The sequence below is a fragment of the Lissotriton vulgaris genome, chromosome 12 (assembly GCF_964263255.1).
Source record: "Lissotriton vulgaris chromosome 12, aLisVul1.2, whole genome shotgun sequence".
In the NCBI taxonomy this organism is placed as follows: domain Eukaryota; kingdom Metazoa; phylum Chordata; class Amphibia; order Caudata; family Salamandridae; genus Lissotriton; species Lissotriton vulgaris.
The window spans coordinates 502,720,991-502,741,447 of NC_141700.1; the positions used below are offsets into that span (position 1 = coordinate 502,720,991).

The following is a 20,457-nucleotide window of genomic DNA, read 5'->3' on the forward strand; positions in this document are numbered from 1 at the left end:
TCTTATACGCCGGGTATAAAATTTTATGGTATTTTTTCATGCGCTTTTTCATAGCGAGGACTTCACTCGAAGGTGTCAGACCGCTTCACAATACGAAATAACAAGAAACAACACACCTTATGTTAAAAAATACAGCCACCGACCCTGGCAACGTCCAAAAATACAGCCACCGACCCTGGCAACGTCCACACCCAGGCCCCGCGCCATGAATTGTGCAAGTATCGAAAGCGAGCGTGTTTTTGTCATAGCGAGGACTTCACTCGAAGGTGTCAGACCGCTTCACAATAGGAAATAACAAGAAACAACACACCTTATGTCAAAAAATACAGCCACCGACCCTGGCAACGTCCACACCCAGGCCCCGCGCCATGAAGTATCGAAAGCGAGCGTTTTTTTCATAGCAAGGACTTCACTCGAAGGTGTCAAACCGCTTCACAAGCGAGCAAATGGCGCCATGAGTCTTACCTCGACTGCCGCTGCCGCTGTACACGCGCCTCCAACCGCTTGCACATCCCCAGGCAGACGAGGCAGCAGGACGAGGCAGCAGGACGTCCGAAACACGGTACATGGTAATGGGCAGCCAACGCCGAAGATGGCAGCGCCCAGTGTGTTGATACGTTTGGCACGTTTGGCACGTTTTGGCACGCTCACCTCTCCCCTTGGCATGGGCGTGGCATAGAAAGGGGACTGTACAATGTTCCCGAATGTTCCCGAAGGCAGTAGAGCACTTGCCGTGATTGGCTGGTTGTTGCTAAGAGGAAAAACAGTCTCGTGACCAGATAGCGTATTTGCCGTACCGTACGTGTGGTGTTGAAGACAGTCTCTGCACCTGTCCATTCTGTACAGCACCAGTACCGTACATCGAGTGCAAATGGCTGACAGTCAAGAACCCGGCAAGGCTCCAGCAGCACATTCCGTGCAAATGGCAGACAGCGAAGAACCCGGCAAGGCTCCAGCAGCGCATCCAGAGCAAATGGCTGGCAGTCTAGAACTCAGCAAGGCTCCAGCAGTGGCAAGGAGAAGAAAATATGAAGCCAGCTACAAACTCAAAGTTGTGGCTTTTGCCACGGAACATAATAACTGTGCTGCTGCTAGGCAATATGGAGTGACAGAGAAGATGGTTCGGGCCTGGAGAGCAAATGAGCAAGCATTGCGGAGTATGCCAAGGGGCAAGTGTGCACTAAGAAGAGGCACCCCACATTGGCCAGAACTGGAAAAGCATGTAGCAGACATGGTGGCCGAGCATCGGCAAAGCGGGTATGTCGTGACCCGAAATAAAATCCGCTTGGTTGCACTTCAGTGGGCCAAATCTAATCCCGATCTCAGCCACAGATTTAAGGCCACTGTGTCCTGGTGTACCAGATTCTTGGGAAGGCATAATCTGGTATTGCGGCAAAAGACAAAAATTGCCCAGAAATTACCAGCGGATCTTGATGCCAAAATGCATAGCTTCCATCGCTACGTCATTAGGCTGCGCAATGAACATGTGTATGCGCTAAGTAGCATCGGAAACATGGATGAAACTCCGATGAATTTTGATATGATCGCCAACAAAACTGTCCATCAAAAAGGCGAAAAGACAATTTTAATAAAAACAACAGGACATGAGAAGTCCAGTTTCACTGTGGTACTTGCATGCACAGCTGATGGTGGCAAACTGAGGCCAATGGTTATTTTTAAAAGGAAAACAATGCCGAAACTCAAGTTTCCTGCTGGTTGTTTTGTGCATGTTAATGAGAAAGGATGGATGGATGAAGAAGGGGTAAAGCTATGGCTTGATAACGTATGGAGCAGGCGACCAGGTGGACTTCTACAAAGGCGTAGTCTACTGGTGTGGGATATGTTCAGGGCTCATTTAACTCCCAGCACCAAGCAAAGGCTGGCAAGACTGAAAACGGATGCTGCTGTTATACCTGGAGGACTGACATCGTTGGTGCAGCCACTGGATGTGTGCCTAAACAAGCCATTTAAAGATCGCATCCGAGAACAGTGGAATGAGTGGATGGTTAGCGGTGAAAAAACATTCACAAAAGGAGGAAACATGCGTGCGCCACAGTTGGATGTTTTGTGCAACTTTGTCATAAAGGCCTGGAACGACATCGATGCAGAAACAGTCATAAAGTCTTTCAAGAAGTGTGGCATATCGAACTCATTAGATGGTATGGAGGACGACTATCTGTGGGAAGGTGAAGAGGATGCCGAAGAAGAGACCACATCATCTGATACGGAATTGGTACAAGATCCATACGATGACTGCCTTACAGATGTACCACAAGATCTCATAGACTTACTTATGAGATCAGATGACGAAGAGGAGGATTTTGAAGGTTTTTAAAGGGAACGTTATAAATCCTGTAGAAATCGCTTGGATTTATGGGAAGTTATGGAACGTTTAATGCACTTGCACTGTTTCATGCACTACATTATTTATGTTTGCCGTTATTCAGAAGTGACAGTTTTTGATATGGTTTTAAATAAAATGTTTCCGAGTAAAGCAAGATTGTTTCTACAACCAATTTCTTTGCGTTCAGTCTTTCAGTTTGTAAAATAAACGCTTATAGGTACCCACTGCCCACTGATAAAGCCTTACTGCTCACCCACAGGGAGGAGGACTAGACTAATACGGTAAGTTCAAAATACCGGTACATACTCGGAATGGCTATGCTGCGCTGGAAGTGGGGGGTCGTCTTATACGGCGAGTATAGCACTAAACCTAAAATTTTTCTGCCAAAGTCGGGGGTCGTCTTATACGCCGGGTCGTCTTATACGCCGGAAAATACGGTACTAGGCCACTCTGGCTAACAGTAATTACTCAGAAAGATGTTATTTGTAAATAACTCATTATTAAATTCCTACATACAGGGCCATATGTTTATGCCATACAATGAGGCCTCCTCCCCACCATGACGGTGCTGGGCGCCTGTGTCCTGCTGGGCTTGTTTTTAATCAGATTCAAAACATAAAAAATGTTCAGCAATAATAACTCGATCCCCAACTTTATGACTATTTCGCAATAAATAATTAACTGTGATTATTGCATGATTCCAACTTTAATACCATAAGTACTCATTTATCGACCTCAGACGGATGAAAGGATGAGTGGGCCCACCGGGATTCGAACTTTTGACCATGAGGTCGAACACAGGCCCCTGCAGTAGATACATTAATCCACTGAGCCACCAGACCCGGCCTATTAAAAAGATGTTTAAAAAAAACATAGAGGTGGGTAGACGGTGGGCATTTACCTGGTCAAGCTAAGGCCAGAAAAGGCACGCCTGGGCCTTTCTCAGACATGGAGAGGGTACAGGGCGCAGTGCAGGCCGCACCGGTGCTTATAAGAATGCAATGATGACACGTGCCAGCAGTGGGCATCACAGTCACAGGGAGAGCCAGTGTGTGTGTGGCTCACTGTGTGTGTGTGGCTCTCTGTGTGTGTGTGTGTGTGTGTGTGTGTGTCTTTCAGTGTGTGTGGCTCTCTGTCCGCTAATACTCTCTACTACTCTCTAATGCTCACCTATTGCCATTGTAAATGACAATACCATTTATTTATTTAAAAAAAATGAAAAAAATGTCATTTGCAATGCCAATAGCTCTAACTTTAACAAAGCCAAGGCCATTGCATTGTAAATGCTTGTTAACCTTTAGTCTTGCTGGACTTTAGTCAGAGCAGAGTTAACACTGTTGGGTCTCAACATTGATCAGTAGGAGGCATGCATGTTGGCAATGGACAGATAGATGACTCATTTTTCAACTTAGTTAGCTGATCTTTTGGATTCTCGTTTTTTATATTGAAGAATCGAAATTTGCCTAGCTTACGTAACGGTAAGTTTCAATTCTATTAAGGACACGGAGGCGAGGATTATGCTATATCTTCCTTCGCTTTATTAACATAAAGTCTCCACAGCAGCTTAGGAAAAGATATATAATAATAACAAAAAATGCTTTAAACATAAAGCATTGACGGAACGTTCAACAAATCAAACAACAACTCCCAAGAGTCTCTCTGCATAATGATAGTCCATAGTCCTTCCACTCTGTCCATCACCACTATAAATCCGGACTTCTCATCTTCTTCCTCCTCTTTCTTCGCGCAGATCACGCTTGAGCCTCACTGGTCCTGTTTAGCACCCTCGTTGCCTGTCGAAAAAGAAACAGCATCAGCGAGATGGTCCAGGAATGCGACAATAAGGCGAGGAGCATTCAGTGACTAGTACAGTACCGACAATGTAAAGGAAAACGCTTTACTTACTGCCATACGGGTGGGTAGAGACACCACTGTAGCCTGGGTGGGATAATCCTCGCCTCCGTGTCCTTAATAGAATTGAAACTTACCGTTACGTAAGCTAGGCAAATTTCGATTCTATGTCAGGACCGGAGGCTTCAGATTATGCTAGTTCAAAGCTTACTTACCACCAACTGGGCCAAATCCACCACCGGCCTAAAATAAAATCTCTTAAAGGTGGAATCCGAGGACCAATCCGCCGCTCGCATTAGGTCCTCCAAACGAGCACCCACTGAGAATGCCTTAGAGGCCATGGCCCCCCTGGTGGAGTGTGCTCCAAAGAGAGAAGTATTGATGCCCCCTTCTTGCATGACCCACCGCACCCACCGAGCAATAGTGGGAGAGGAGACAGCTTTGTGTGGCTTTCGCAGGGCAATCAACAACTGACGCTCGCCCGGAGGGCGCAAATCCAAGGTCAGATCCTCATATGCTTTGAGGCATTGCACAACACACAACTTAGGAGTGTCAAGAAAAGCTGGATATGAAATGGACCGTGACAACGTTTTAGTGCGTCGGCCCACGGTAAAAGTAACCCCATCCGGGGAAAAAATGCGTGCAGAGACATCCAGCGCGCGCACATCAGAGACGCGTCTACAAGAAATCAAACATAACAACATGGCCAACTTTGCCGACAGCTCCTTAAGAGACAGATAGGAATTGGCCGGCCAAGACAAGAACAAATTCAGAACCAAATTGACGTCCCAAAGGACGGAGTACCTGGGTTCAGGAGGCAGCGCGAGGCGGATAGCCCGCAGAAGCCGACAAACAAAAGGATGTTCCCCTACTGGGTGGCCATCGATGTTGTCATGGCCTGCCGAAATCGCCGATCGAATAGCATTGATCGTTCTATAGGCCAAGTCCTTGTCGGCTAAATGCGCCAGGAAATTCAGCACGGGAACGAGGCCTGCGACCAAGGGATCCAAATCCCTTCGTAAACACCAACGCATCCACTTAAGCCAAGCGGATCTGTAACGCTTCGTCGTACTATCGGCCCATGCTTTGGAGAGCAAGTGCTCAGCCGACCCCGAAAGGCCTGGGAGCGACCAGCGTCTCCTGAGAGCCTCCACGCCACGAGGCGGAGAGAGTTCTGCGTGACGAGGGGATGAGGTTCCTGATCCGGATTTGTCAGGAGCAGAGAAAACAGGGGGAGTAGGATTGGAAAATCCCAAGAAAGTTCCAGAAGAACCGGAAACCACACTTGAGACCTCCAGAGTGGCGTAACCAACACCAGCTCCGCTCCCTGGCAGCGTATTTGGGCTGCCGCTCGCATGATCATGGAGAACGGGGGAAACGCAAACGGCTGTTCCCGACTCCAATCCTGCAGAAAGGCGTCCGTGGCCTCCGCTGGAGGGTCCGGCCTCCAGCTGAAAAAACGCGGCAGCTGGTGGTCGAGACGGGACGCAAAGAGATCCACCGAAAAGGGACCCCAGAGAGTTTGCAGCCACCGGAAAACCTCCGGATCCAGCTTCCACTGGCTGGCGTCCCTGAAATGTCTGGAGTGCCAATCCGCCACCTGGTTGGACTGACCCGGCAGATACTCCGCCGTCACCGCAATGTGACGAGACAGGCAATAATCCCAGAAGTCCTTCGCCAGGTCCGCCAAGGCGCTGGAACGAGGGCCTCCTAGATGGTTCACATAACGAACCGCCGAAATATTGTCCATCCGTAACAGGACACAGGCCTTGACCGAATCTTTGGTCCAACAACGAACTGCGAAGGAGCCCGCCAGGAGCTCCAAACAATTGATATGCAATCGTTGTTCTTCTGAAGACCAGGCGCCGCCGGTGGAAAAATCCCCGCACCGGGCGCCCCAGCCCGACCTGCTGGCGTCGGACTCTATGATAAGGTCCGGAGCCGAACCGAAGATCGCCCGACCATTCCATGCCTCCATGTGAGACAGCCACCATGACATTTCCTCCTTCACTTCGTCCGTGAGGGGGACCCACTGATCGTAACTCATCCCACGGCGCAGATGCTGCGCCTTCAGACGTTGGAGAGCCCTGTAGTGCAGTGGGCCTGGGAAAATCGCCAGGATGGAGGACGAGAGAAGACCCACCACCTTGATGATATGTCGCAGGGACGTACGATCCCTCGCGATCGTCTGCCGAAGCAGGTGTCGTATTTTTGTGACCTTCCGACCCGGCAGGCTCAAGACCGCCTGCACCGAGTCCACCACGAAACCTAAAAAGGTGATCTTCTGAGTGGGAACCAAAACCGACTTGGAGCCGTTGACCACAAACCCCAGTCTCTGGAGCAGACCGACAGCTTGTCGCAGCTGGCCCGCCAACACCTCCGGGCACTGTCCCATGAGGAGGATGTCGTCCAAGTAAACTAACATACGGACCCCCTGACTTCTGAGAAACTCCACTACCGGGTGGAGAACCTTCGTGAAGCACCACGGGGCCGATGAAAGACCGAACAGCAGTGCGGTGAACTCGAACACCTTGCCGTCCCATAGGAATTGTAGGAAACGACGATGAGGGGGGTGGATGGGGACGACCAAGTAGGCGTCCTTGAGATCCAGTCTCACCATCCAATCCCGAGGGAGGAGTACGTCTCGAAGGAGGTGGATACCCTCCATCTTGAAATGTCGATAGACCAACCACCCATTGAATTCCTTGAGATTGATCACAGGTCGCTTGCCCCCATCCGTCTTGTCCACTAAAAAGACGTTGCTGAGGAACCCGTGTGGGTGGCGCGTTGATAGACGGATGGCCCCCTTGCGCAGCAAGTCCAAGAACTCCCCGTCTATCAACTGCGCGTTGGACTCCAAAAAGACCATTGGGCGCGGGGGCATCGCTTGCGTGGGCCGGTCGTAAAATTCTATGTGGAACCCTCGTACAGTTTGTAAGACCAAGCGTCGGCAGTGAGCAATTCCCACTCCCCGTAAAAGCTTGCCAGTCGCCCCCCAATAGGAACCTGATCCAAACAAAGGACACTTACCGGGGGCATTTCCTTGTCCGGAGTTCTTCCTGAACCCTCTGCCGCCGAAGCGTTGCCCTCTGGTGGGGTAGAAGTTGTTAAAGTTGGCAGAGGTCTGGTATTGACCTCTTCCGGAGCCTTGTCCTTTATTGTTGGTCTGTTGGCCACGGCCGATCGCGCGGCCCCTACCGTGACCGGCCCCTCCGGAGAAACGCTGGTGAAACACCCTCTTAATGCTGGACTGGGCCTTATCCAGCGACGTGAACGTGTTCACGAACTTGCCCAGCTCCCTGATGAAGGGTTCGCCGAAGAGGCCCCCCTGGGCCACAGCACCCGCCTCCGACGAGGCCAGGTCCCCCAACTTTGGGTCCAATTTGATCAGGAGCGAACGCCGCCTCTCCGGAGACAGGGCACAGTTGGCGTTGCCCAAGAACACTATCACCCTCTGGGCCCAATTCGAAAGCACCTCCGGAGAAATGACAGTGCCATGCGCCTTAGCCTCCTCCGCCATATCGAGGATCTTCGTGGCAGGCCCAACTGCATCCAACAATTTGTCCTGGCAGGCCCGCCAGGACCGATCTATTCCCTTCCTGGGGTCCTTCATAAATTTCGCCAGGAAGGTGGCCATCTTGGGATCCAATTCCGGGGTCATGGCCATTTTCCCCTCCAAAGTTGGCCGAGGGCACTCCCCACGCAGGCAACCCCTCGCCTCCTTTTCCAGGGGCTTGCGCAGCCTGCCCGCTACAAATTTCGCCACCGTCTCCCCCGGTGTCCAGGCCGCGGAGCGGGGGTGGACGATCTCGTCCGGGTCCAGCATGCCCGACTCATCTCGAGGCATCTCCTTGGCAGAGGACGCCGGAAGCCAAGATCGGGTCGACTCCCCGTCGTCATTGGTGTCCGGAGAGTCGTACACTGGAGAGGCGGGGGCCGTAGACACGTCCCCCGAAGCACTAGGGTCCACCAAGGGCGCAGGGGGCACCGCCGTCGCCTTTGCCAGGAAGGCGTCCCGAAGACGCTCAAACGCGCCCTTGTCCACACCTTGGGCCTCCGATGACGGCCCCTCCTTACAAGGCCTCTTCGGGGCGGGTGGCAACCCGCCGGACGTCCCCGGGAGATCGGGGGTCGGAGGCACATGCGCCGATGCCAGCTTCGCGCATTCTTCCACGATGCGGGCGGAAAGGCGGTCTTCCATGGGGCCTACCACCTCCGTCACGCAGCGGTAAATCGAATTGTCCACCGCCTGGTAAAATTCGTCGTCCTGCAGATAGGGGTAGGGTTCCTCCTCGTATTCCCCTTCCATCCTGGAACCAAGGACAAATCCGGGGCACCCTGTGGGGCGGCAGTCGAGATAGAACTCGGATATGGGCAGGCCAACCGGCTGCGATCACGTTTTTGGCCAACTGACGTGGCAGGTGGGCTGCACCAACCCCCAAGCGCGCAGACCCTCCTCGCCGGGACCGGGTCTTCGCACCCCTCAAGCGCGCTAAGCCACACTTTGAATAAAGAGGTGCACAAAGGTCACCCGAAGGTGATTCACGCGGTCAGAGCCGCAATACAGACCCCAACGGGGCGTCAGAAGCAGAAAAGTACAGACCCGGGGCACCAGGTGTCAGAGGGGTACGCGAGGGCTGGCTCCTGCGCAAGCAGACTCCACAGCGCGGCTCCTGGCAATGCGGAGGCGCGCCGAAGGGTCGGCGAGACGACAGGCCGCCCCCTGGCGGTCTACTTACGCACCGCACACAAGTGGGAAAGAAAGATCGCGTAGGAACGAAGAACGTTCCCGCGACCGGGGACTCTGTAAGGGAATAAACCATGCAGTGAGTCCCCCAACGATCGTACACAACACAATCAGCAATATCGAAAAGGGAAAAAAACATGAAAAGCACTTATCTGGCTGCGGGAGCAGCGAAGAAAGAGGAGGAAGAAGATGAGAAGTCCGGATTTATAGTGGTGATGGACAGAGTGGAAGGACTATGGACTATCATTATGCAGAGAGACTCTTGGGAGTTGTTGTTTGATTTGTTGAACGTTCCGTCAATGCTTTATGTTTAAAGCATTTTTTGTTATTATTATATATCTTTTCCTAAGCTGCTGTGGAGACTTTATGTTAATAAAGCGAAGGAAGATATAGCATAATCTGAAGCCTCCGGTCCTGACATAGAATCACAGCTTTGTGGTGAACATGGCGTTTGTTGTTCACCCTCTAAAAGTTCAGTTGTGCTACTTGTGATACTCCTTCTATTCCACAATGTTCCATTGATGCCATCTTTTTTTCATCATCGGAGGAAGCCCAAGGGGAAGGCATTATGAATGCGAGACTTTTTTTATCCTTCTAATATCAACTCTTTTATAATGACCATACCAGCCAGTGTTGAGTGCGCTTTCTTTGAATAATAAGTTACCGTAATTAAGTGCTCATGATAATGTCTGAATTGTTTTACATTTTTAAATTTTTTTATTACAGATCTTCTGATGGAAGAAGTATGCCTAGTGGGGTGAGAACCAGGTCTTCAGGAATTGGCTCACCGTCAGTGATGCTTCGCAGTAAAATGAAGGACAAACTGAAGCGAGTGAGTAAGATAGTGAGAGGAAAGTGTTTTTTACATGTTCATTTATTCTCCTTTAATAAGTGTAGCTATCAGGATTAGAAACATTAAACCTTTAGTTTGTGATGTTCACTGAAGGGGCACTAGCTACTCTACAAACCATGATCATTCAGTAATGTCTGGTGTTGACAGTTGGAAGATGAATTTGCATGCTGAGATCATGTAAAGAAAAATGCTAATCTTTTCCATCTAGTCGTTGTCTCATGGTCTGTACTTTGCATTTGACTTTTGGATTTTTTCCATCTGCTGCTGAAGAGGTCTGCTTTTAGCCTCCACTTTAGGTTTCGGTTAGAGTAGATGTCTGTCTCCTATATTTGTTTTACATATTTTTTTATACGTCCTCTTATTTTTGTATGCTGTGCTGTTTATTCATGTGCAGTGGTTAGAAATATAAATATAAAACCATATCCAGAGTTCCGTGGGTTAAATCTGTTCATTGAGAAGAAAATCACATTTACTATGCTGAGGGTATGCTTAGCTTTGTTTATAAGATCATGACATGAGTTAAAAAAATTCAATTTGTGCAAACAACCACAGACAGCTATGATTATGAAGCCAAAAATCACTACTGAAATTTACAAGTAATATTTAGGACAGAAAACCATAATTGGCACAACATACATGAAAACCATAAGTTGCACACACAGTACAATGCTTACAACATCACCCTTGATGTGACCGGTCTATCTTTAAATCTCATAAATAATCTTACATGTGAGATTATATATCACTGTATTCTTTTTTTTTAATATAAATATGTTTGTCATTTTCAAAAACAAATACAACTTAATTAACTGCGGTTACAGTCATACAGCCTTTCGATGTTATTAGTCATTATACAAAACAATTCATCTTCATATATCTTACATATCCTTTTGCAGCACAGACCTGCAGTAACTGTAAATTGAGAAAAAGTCCTTCGGGCCACTCCCTCCCCTAAGTTGCCAGGGCTTATCAGGCCATTTGAAGTATCTGGAGGGACTTTTCCAGTAGGGTCCAGTTGAGTATCTCTAACTATTTTGTTTAGACCATAGTACCGTCTTCTTTTGCCACACTCCTTATGAAATTTCTTCAGGCAGCCCCTCGCCTTGTAAGTGACTCTTTCGGCTACCATATACATATTCATCCCTGCCCTCCATTCTTGTAGTAGTTGTGCATCTACGGCTCCCCATTTCTTCGCCACCTCTCTGTTAGTTACTATCAGTGCTAGTGCAAGGAAGATTGATTGAGGCCTGCCTAGATCGACATCATATGAGATACCCAATATTATATGTTTGGGATCTAGGGGTATCGTGGTGTCTATTATTTTTCCTAGTTCCCGTGTTATCTTTGCCCAGTAGGCCTGTATCTGGGCGCACTCCCAGATGATAAGGTGAAAGTAATCTTCTCTTTGTCCACATCTCTGGCATCTAGGGTCCTCTGCTCGTCCCATTCTATGCAGCCAAACTCGGTCATAGTATGTTCTATGCAGTATTTTATATTGTATGTGGCGAAGTCGTGATTTGATTGCCACCTCTCTAGGGTTCATTAGAGCTGCTTCCCAGTCTACATTTTTCAGCTCGCCCAGGTTACCTTCCCAAGTCGACCGCAGCTTGCCCAGTCTGTCTGGTGCGGGATTATTCTGGGTCTTGTACGTTAGTGAGACTGCTTTAGTCATGATAAACTCCTGGAGCAGTCTCCCCTCTACTGGTGCATATTCTGACAGCGGAGAGTCAACTGTCTTTTCCGCTAGCCAGGCGTGTCAAAGCTGTGTGTACTTCAGGAACTGGGATGGGTGTAATGAGAATTCGGCCTTGAGAGCATCAAAGCTGTTCAGCATACCATTATGAATTATACTTCCTAACATGGAGATACCTATAGCATCCCAGCCTCCGAAACCCTTCAATTTATGCAGTTCCTTAAGCCAAGTGCAGTGCCACAAGGGTGTCGCCTTGGTCGGTTTATGTTCCCATCCAATTGCCTTCGTGGCTCTTCCCCAGGATTCTACAGTAACCTGTGGAGAGGTGTGGCTCACTGGTTAGAGGCGGCAGACCCGAGTGCAGAGAACGGCCCGGGACCAGGGTTCGATTCCCGACGCGGCAGGGTCTTGGACCAGGATCAGCGGACTGATAATTCTCGCATCGGTGCCTACTCCGACCAGGGAGCACACTCGGCAACTCTGGGCATTAGCTTGCCTCATCTCCACAACGGCCCCACACAAACGCCGGGGATGCCTGGTTTCACCTTGGAGACCCCCAGGAGGGACTATCTCACAGGGAAAGCCAGGACGGGTTCCCCAGCGGTCTATAGCGCTACGAGGCCTCCGGGTAGCAGTGCGCTTTACAAGACACAACAATTTAACCTGAGTGGCCTGGAGGAGCTTTCCTCTGCCTTTGCCACTATATAAATAGTGCAGAACTGTATGGCCGCTCATGGTTGCCCTCTCTAGCCTGTAGGTAGGGTGTGCCCCTGGAGCGTGTATCCACTCGTTGATTTGGGTTAGGTGTTCCGCCCAATAATAGGTTTCTATATCGGATAGTGATATTCTCCCATTGTACTGATTACGCTGCAGAGTATGGAGCGCAATCCTGGGCTGTTTCCCTAACCATAAGAAAGACAGTAGCTCTGCCTATATCTCCCTGAAAAGTACTTCTGGTAGGGGAAAGTATGTGTTTTGTTGGGCATATAAAAATGTTGGTAGTGTGATCATCTTAAACATGGATGCCCTGCCCAATATTGTGAGAGATTTCCATCTTTGCATGTCCTCCTTAAAGTTCGTAAGTATGCGTTTGATCTTTCTCAGATAGCAGAGGTTTTTATCTGTTGTAAGGTAGAATCCCAAGTAGGTAAACCCACTATCTGCAATCTGGAGATCTTCAGGGAGAGTGGGTCATGTATGCAACACCCCTGGGCTGTAGATCCCGGATTTATGCCAGTTGATCGTGTAACCCGAGTTTTGTCCATAGTAATCTATAGTGTGAAACAAGTTGGGTATCATTATGTAATATATAAAAGTATGTCATCCGCATACAGTGAGATCTTTTCAATCATATAGTCTTCTGGCGCAATTAGAAATCCCTGTATCCCCGGGTGTTGGCTTACCAGGCAGGCTAGAATCTCTATCGTGAGAGCAAAATGAAGTGGGGACAGTGGGCATCCCTGTCTCGTACCACATCTTATGGGGAAATCCTCTGATGTCCTTCCGTTTACCTGGACACTTGCTTTGGGGTCTTTATACATTAATCCCACCCATGTCCTGAAACTGGGCCCTAAGCCAAATTTGATCAGGGTGGCCTCCAGAAAGGGCCAATGGACTGCATCAAACTCTTTCTCTGCACCCAAAGATAGCAACAGGTCTGGAGTGTCTTGGTCTTTGACCTCCATCATCCAATTGTGGGTCCTTCTCCGGTTCAGCCTGGTCGCTCGGCCAGTTAAGAAACCCGATTGGTCCTGGTGTACCAGGGCCCTGATCACTTGGCGCGGTCTTGTGGCCAGGATAGTTAACAATATCTTTACCTCTGTGTTAAGCAAGGATATCGGGCGGTAGGAATCTCATTTATCCTTTGGTTTCCCTGGCTTCTGGATAGGTATAATCGTAGCCATTCGTACGTCTAACAGGAGAACCCCGTCTTTGCCTGCTTCTTTAAAAAGTGTCAGGAGGTGCAGCCCAAGAAGATCCATGCATTTTTTTATAAAGTTCTGCTGGTCTGCCATATGAGCCTGGTGTCCTACCGGGGCGTAAATGGACTATAGCTGCTTTGACTTATTCAAGTGTGATGTCAGAATTGAGCCCCATCCTGTCCGTATCGTCCAGTTTGGGTGTATCCACCTCTTGCAGATATGCAGCTATGTCGCTATGTCTAGGGAGGTCCGTAGGTGGCAGGCCATATAGAAGTCCACGTAGTAAGATGCGAAACTCCACAGGATCTGTTCGGCTCTGTCTTTTGGTATTCCTAGTGGGACCACGAGGCGGTCTACCCATCAGGCCTCTATTTGCTTGTGACTGAACCATGCTAGACGTTTTCCGGATTTATCTCCCACATCATAGAGTTTGTGCAGGGACACTTGGGCCTGTGCTTTAGCTGCCTGGGTTGCTAAATCTTTATATTGGTGTTGTGTGTATCAATTGCCTCGAGAGCTGGGGATCCGGGTGTGCTATGTTTTTTTACTCCGGGGTTGAAATCTGGGCCTCTAGACATGTAAGCTCTTCTTTGTCTTTTTTCCTATCCCATACTCTGCGGTTCTGTGCTCTATCATGTTTTTTAAGTCTCCCATAGTACAACCCCGGATTGCACTGATCCCACATTTTCTTCGAAGAAAACTGTAGTGTCAGCTCTAATGCCTTTCAATATTGATTCATTGTGGAGATCCCACGCATTTAAGCGCCAGCATATGTTTGGTTCTTGTGGTCATTCACCTATCTGCACATATAGTGGGGAATGATCCGATAGGCCACTGGCTAAGTATTGTGCTTCATATATGTCTCGTATTTCACCTTTCGGTAGAAACACATAGTCCAGTCGGGAGTAAACCTAGTGTACGCCCGAGTAGTAGGAATATTGTCTCGCCTTTGGGTTTAGGTGTCTCCAGATATCCACCAACCCTAGAGTCTCAGTAAGGTGTGTTATCAATGAGTTATCGGGTGTCTGGGCATGGTTCCCCGCCCTATCTATGGAAGTGTGCATTACTTCATTAAAGTCTCCCCCCTATAACGTGTAGTGACTCCGGTGTCTCCAGCAATATTTCCGTCAATTTGTTTAGTGTGTGTGATTGGAGTTTCAGTGGTGCTTAGATCGAAACCAAAGTCACAGTTCTTCTGCCCCATCTTCCGGTCACTCTGGCATATGTGCCCTGGGGGTCTAGCCATGTTCGGTGTACACAAAAGGGGGCGACTTTTTAATGAGGATCGCCACTCCTCTGGAGCCAAAGGTGTACCCCGCATGGGTCCAGAACCGCAGATTTGGTACCCCTGAGGTGAGTTTCTTGTAACATTACCACGTCGGAGTGTCTGAGTTGAAACCTGGCCCGATATCTGTATCTAGATATGTTTTACATGTAAACCACTGAGCCAGTAAGCCTCTGGGTGTCTGCACCCCACCAAATAAGTGGGGTGGGGGAGGTCTCGCGTGTGGACGTCGTTCCAAGGCCCTAGCCCGGTAGCCAGTATATCAGCAAAGGCCCAAGACCAGCTCCCAGCTACACCGCCTCGCACTGCAATGCAGTCCCCCTTAGAGTGGCTCAGTGGGGGGAGAGGTACTCCCCAGAGCAGAATATTGTACCTTGGGGGTCCCCCACCGCTGCAGAGGGTGTTCCAGGCGGTGTTATGGTGTCCTGACTACAGAAGTCGCCTCGTGGTAGTGGCGTGCAAGGGTTTCCTTCATGAGGGCTCTAGATACGCTGTGGGGCTCCTAGGGAGCAACCCCACCACCACGTCATATTTTCCTCCGCTCTATTCAGACCAGTTTCGGGCTCACTGCGCCACTGGATTCAAGCTAGCCTGGCTGATGAAGGGTAATCCCAGAAACCGGGCCTAGGGTGCTTGTTTCCGGTCCAGTGAGGCCCTGGCTTGGCAGTTAGGTCTGGACTGTTCCCATGAGGCACAGGGTCAAGACTAATTTGCTAATGGCTGGGTCTAAACTGGGGTGGCATGGTGAGCAAAAGAAAGGTGGATTTAACCCAGATCTCATGACTGGGGTTGAATGTATGATTGTTTGCGTAGCACTTGTCAATTCTTTTAAGCAGGAAGGACAGAGATGGAATTTACTTGTGATGACTATAGGAGCTAACCACTATGAGGCAGAGGTACCATGATATGCAGGAGGAACGGGGTTGAGTACCAGGGAATGGATTCCTTCCACCGAAGTCCACCACTTGGCCAACAGTGACTCCCACAGATGGTGACCCATGGAGTAAAGAACATTTTAATAATATGGTCAGAACAACTCTTGAGTGACCCTGAAAAAAGGCAGCTTTCAAAGTAGACTGCATACTAATAGTTGAGCCTGCTGTCTACCAGTGCCTTTTTGGTTGTGTTGAGTCCACTGTGTACCGACGCGAGCTGAGAGGCCCAAACAACACGCAAGGACCCGAGATAACGGCTTGGGCTTGGGCCGCTGAGGTGCAGCGGAGGCGATGATTCCTTGGACTGGTGGGAAGCGGTTGGCCTCGGCCCCCTCCCTCCCCCGGACAATCCTGTAAAGAGTGTGGCTTGGGAGCGTGACGACGGCCGGGGCGTTGCCTCTCCCCCGGCGTGGGCCACCCGGTCATAACTAGATCATCCCAGGGAGACAGAGCGAGTGCTGCGGACCCTGGCACGACCTGCTACCCATGAGCCGGGCCCCACGCAACCATGGACGAGCTGTGATAGACCAATACTAGTCTCCTCGCCCCTCCCGCGGGCGGTGATCAATGGCCTCGGGGGAGGAATCTCGTGGGACCCCCAGGGCCTGAAGACACAGGGCGCCAACTGGTTGACTGGCATTCCGCCCCATGAGAGCCCTACTCTGAGACCATGCCAGGCCTCTGACTTCCCTACAAAAGCTTGCACCACGGCTCGCAGTGGCCCGTACCCGACCACCCGGCTTGCGGACTGAGGGCCTGGAGCGGCCCCCAAGGAGCTTGGTCGCTCCTCTATTGCTCAACCTGGTTGTGACTGCAGGGCCCCCCTTCGCCTAGGACGTGCGTTCTGACCCTCGACTTGCGTCTTTAACCCAACATCCTGATAAACATGCTCTGCTCCCTGATGTGCAGTATACCAGACAAGAGCGAAGAGCTTGGGGCCGCTGGGCCCCCCATAGAGTGTCCCACCAGTGTACTACCACGCCAGTACCTACCTGTGACGAGGCGAAGCAGACCTAAAAACCACTGGACTTGATTGCATCCCTTTCTTCCACACACATTTCAAGAAACAGTGACTATTTCCCTTCCTCAAATACTGCGTAGTGACTGGAACAGAGACTACCTACGCCCAGCTGTCATCATGGGGAAGGACCGAGGGCTCAAGCCTCCCCCATCACATGCCAAAATGGACCAATATACAACCAATGACCCGGGAACAGCAGCCGGGTCCACCGAGAAGCCCACCCCAGTGCCTGCTGATCTCAACATTATTCTACAAGTGATCAGCGCATCACAGACTTCAGTCGAAAATGAGATTGGTGTGGTTCGAATAGACATGGCTCTCCTCTGACAGGATCTCCGAAATGCGACGACCTGTATCTCAGAAACTGAATCCCGCATTTCTACTGTTGAGGATGACGTTCCTCATCTAAAGGAACAAGTAGCCTGCCTACAGACCCACACTAAGGAGCTGCACAAAAGGGCAGAAGATGCCAAAAATAGGTCGAGTCGCAATAGCCTCCGTCTAGTGGGGTTCCCGGAAAGAGCAGAGCAGGGGTAAGTGGGAGATCTTATTGAACAATGGGTCAGATCTTGGATACCTAAGGACTCCCTGTCCGCATGGTTCATGGTGGAGCGGGCCCACCACTCTCTGGCTCCCAGACCTCCACCTGGAGCAGCACACAGGCCCATAATTCCCAGGATCCTTAATTGCGAGGATAGAGATTCCATCCTGAGTAAAGCCAGCAACCTCAAGACTTTGACCTATCATGGCCACCCCATACTGATCTTCCCCGACTACACACGGCGCTCATTCATTGATGTGAAACAGAAATTGCGCGCTTTGGGTCTCCAATACAGCTTGCTCTTCCCAGCCCGCATCGGAGTGTTGTTCCAAAACAAAACACTTTTTCTTTGAGTCTCCTGAGGAGGCCTAGACCTGGATGCCTCGGCTCTGCCCTCGGGGGCCTGAGCTAGGGTTAGCCAGGTGGGATCGCCGATGCTGAGCAGAAGGCGCACACGTTCCCGCAAGGGGCGAGGAGCCCGCCGAGCCGCGTCGGGCTTACCCGCAGGTTCCGGTCTACACCCTGGAGATTAGGTACTGTTGAACAACTCCCACTCCCCACAGCGAACCAGCTCCATAGACCACTCCGAATCCAGAAGCACCTCTCCTAAAACTCTCCACATTGACTCAGCTGAGTCAGGCCTCTTTCGTAGTCCTGCGCTTCTGGAGTGACTGGCACAACTGGGGCCTTGCTGTCCAACAAGTTGCCAAAAGAGAGACACTCAAATGGTCATGATTTACTAAAAGATATAGACTTTTTTTTGCCGAGATAGTGAAATATCATGATGTAAGGAGGGGTCCTCCACGCAACTCCAAACCAGAACGTTTAGTTTGGTCAGTTAACCTTTAATTAGGACGACAGATGCTTCTGTTCTAGAAGTATAGGACTGGGGGAGGGGGAAGCGAGGGAGGGTTGGGACCGTTGTCCCGAGTTTTTGTCGTTGACCCTTGTTTGTCACACCAGCACTCCTACTCTGCAACATGACAGCTGCATATACAACCCGCAGGACGGCCTTACAATTATCACCTTGCAGCTAGAGCATACCCCAATCAATCCCACATCCGACCTAGGCCTCACAGGCTTCCAAGTCCACCCACACCCAACATGACACATACACGAAATAGCAGAGATCCTCTTCGAATACTATCATGGAATGTCAATGGGCTGCTCGATAGCGTCAAATGGATGGCAGTCTTGCGATATGCCCTACGCCATGCATCCGACATACTCCTGCTCCAAGAGACCCACCTCATGGGCAATAACTGTCCCTTTCTCGCAAGATAAGACTATGACTGAGTTTGGCACTTAGGGTTTGCCCGAGGACCACAGAGCGTAGCAATTCTCCTGCTGTGCAATCTCCCCTTCGTACTCACACAAGCCACTAGCGACCCTCAGGGATGTTTCATGGGTCTTCGTGAAACAATAGGCGGGAACACCCTTAACTTAGTGTCAATATACTCTCCTCCCTTGATGCTCACATTGACCTTGCAGCTTATGCTGATCTTATTGCTTCTCCACCCCATGCGATGACAGTGGTCGGAGGTGACTTCAACGCAGTTATGCTACCAGACCTTGATACCACAGGCACATCCTCCACCGCAAGGACCCTGCACGCTAAACACCTAACAAGCTGGGCAAGTACCCTGGGCATCTATGACACCAGGAGGACTTGGCATCCACACACCAAGCAATTCACTCATACCTCTGCAGCACACTACACTCACTCGCGAATCTATAGCATTTTCATGCCTGCTCTTGACTGCCAGAAGATGAGAGAAGTCACTATCCTTCCCAGGGGCATCTTGGATCACTCACCTCTTCTCTGAATGTAGGTGATCCTCCTGACTTGCTCTGTCCGACGTGGAGGGTGAACGCATGGTTCCTCCAGGACAAAGACTTTTAAGAAAGCAGTTGAAGCAGTGCTTCAGCAATACTTTCTCTCCAACGACTGCTCCGTCTCCTCTTTGGGAGGCTGGTAAAGCCACAATCCGTGGCTTCGCCAAAGGCCACCTCAACCTCAAACGCCTGGCCCACGACAGCCAGATTACCCTCGTGGAAGCCCAGGTGACCATCCTCGAGAGGTGCCCACCTAGGAGACCGGTACTACATCCAGAGGAGGCAGCTCGCGCACTTGAGGGACGAAAAAAACAAATCTCCAGACAATCCGCCAAGCTACTATGGATATCCTCCGTAACTAGGGTGTACAGTTGGGGGGATAAGGACGACAAGATTCTACGTAGCCACATACCCCATAACCAACCGCATAATCCCAGAGATCAGGGATTCGAAGGACCTCATCCTCCGGTGTCCCCCAGCAATGGCCCAAACCTTTGCCATTTATTACTGTAAGCTCTATTCAGCGCTGCGACCTGAGGCTTCCCTCTAGGAGTTGATCAACCTGGAACGCCTCCCCCACCTCAGTGCGGCTGAATTTGCCGAAGTTGACCTCCTCATTACCCGGGAAGAAATCAACGATGCAATATCGCGTCCTGCATCGGGTAAAACTCCAGGCCCTGACGGTCTCCCACAGGAGTATTACGCCACCTACTGGGGATTACTCTTCCCACACCTCTCTGACTTATTTGCTAAAGCCGCTGAGAAGGGCTCATTTTCCCCAGAAACCGATATTGCCACCATCGTCATCATTCCTAAAACACAGCCACCTTTGTCAAACTGTGCTGAATATCGCCCAGTCTCTCTCATTAACATGGAGGTTAAAATATTTGCCTCTCTCCTGACCAATTTATATCTATACTACCTGGCAACCTGCCTACTCGTACTGCATGACTGGTTTATTGGGGGCTGGTCTGACCCAGCGTACAGAATCAAACTGAACGACCTTGGCCTCCCCAGGATCCAGGTGATGATGTATAGAGGGCCCATACCCAGAACTCTGCCTGTGGTTACACGAGCAGTTCTCCTGGCCTGGCGCACCTCTCTGCTCCATACCCAGTGGACGAATAAACTGAACCAGTGCACCTGGCTCAGGGAAGTTAGCGAACTGGAGGGGTTCCGGGCTTGGAACCAGATTGGTATCTCTCAGTTGGGGGACATGTGGGTCAGCTTCCATATGCTCACTTTCCATGAACTGCAGGCCCGCTACTCCCTAAATTCATCACAATTCTACAGATACTTGCAACTACGCCACACCTTCCATACACACATAACAAACAACACAACACTGCCAGAATACAGCCCTCCAGAGGCACAAACCATGATGGTAAATTTGGGGAGGGGAGCAATCTCGCGCATCTATCGTTCTCTA

General features: G+C 50.2%; 1 protein-coding gene across 2 annotated transcripts in view; it reads left to right on the top strand.

Annotated features, from left to right (window-relative positions):
* The window catches only part of CENPT (centromere protein T), a 1,372,670-nt gene that overhangs the window by 117,643 nt on the left and 1,234,570 nt on the right, over positions 1 to 20,457 (top strand). For both annotated transcript variants that reach the window (XM_086945259.1, XM_086945260.1), the window contains exon 3: positions 9,669 to 9,774. In XM_086945259.1, coding sequence (XP_086801385.1) covers positions 9,669 to 9,774 — 106 coding nt within the window. The remainder of the gene's footprint in view (positions 1 to 9,668; positions 9,775 to 20,457) is intronic.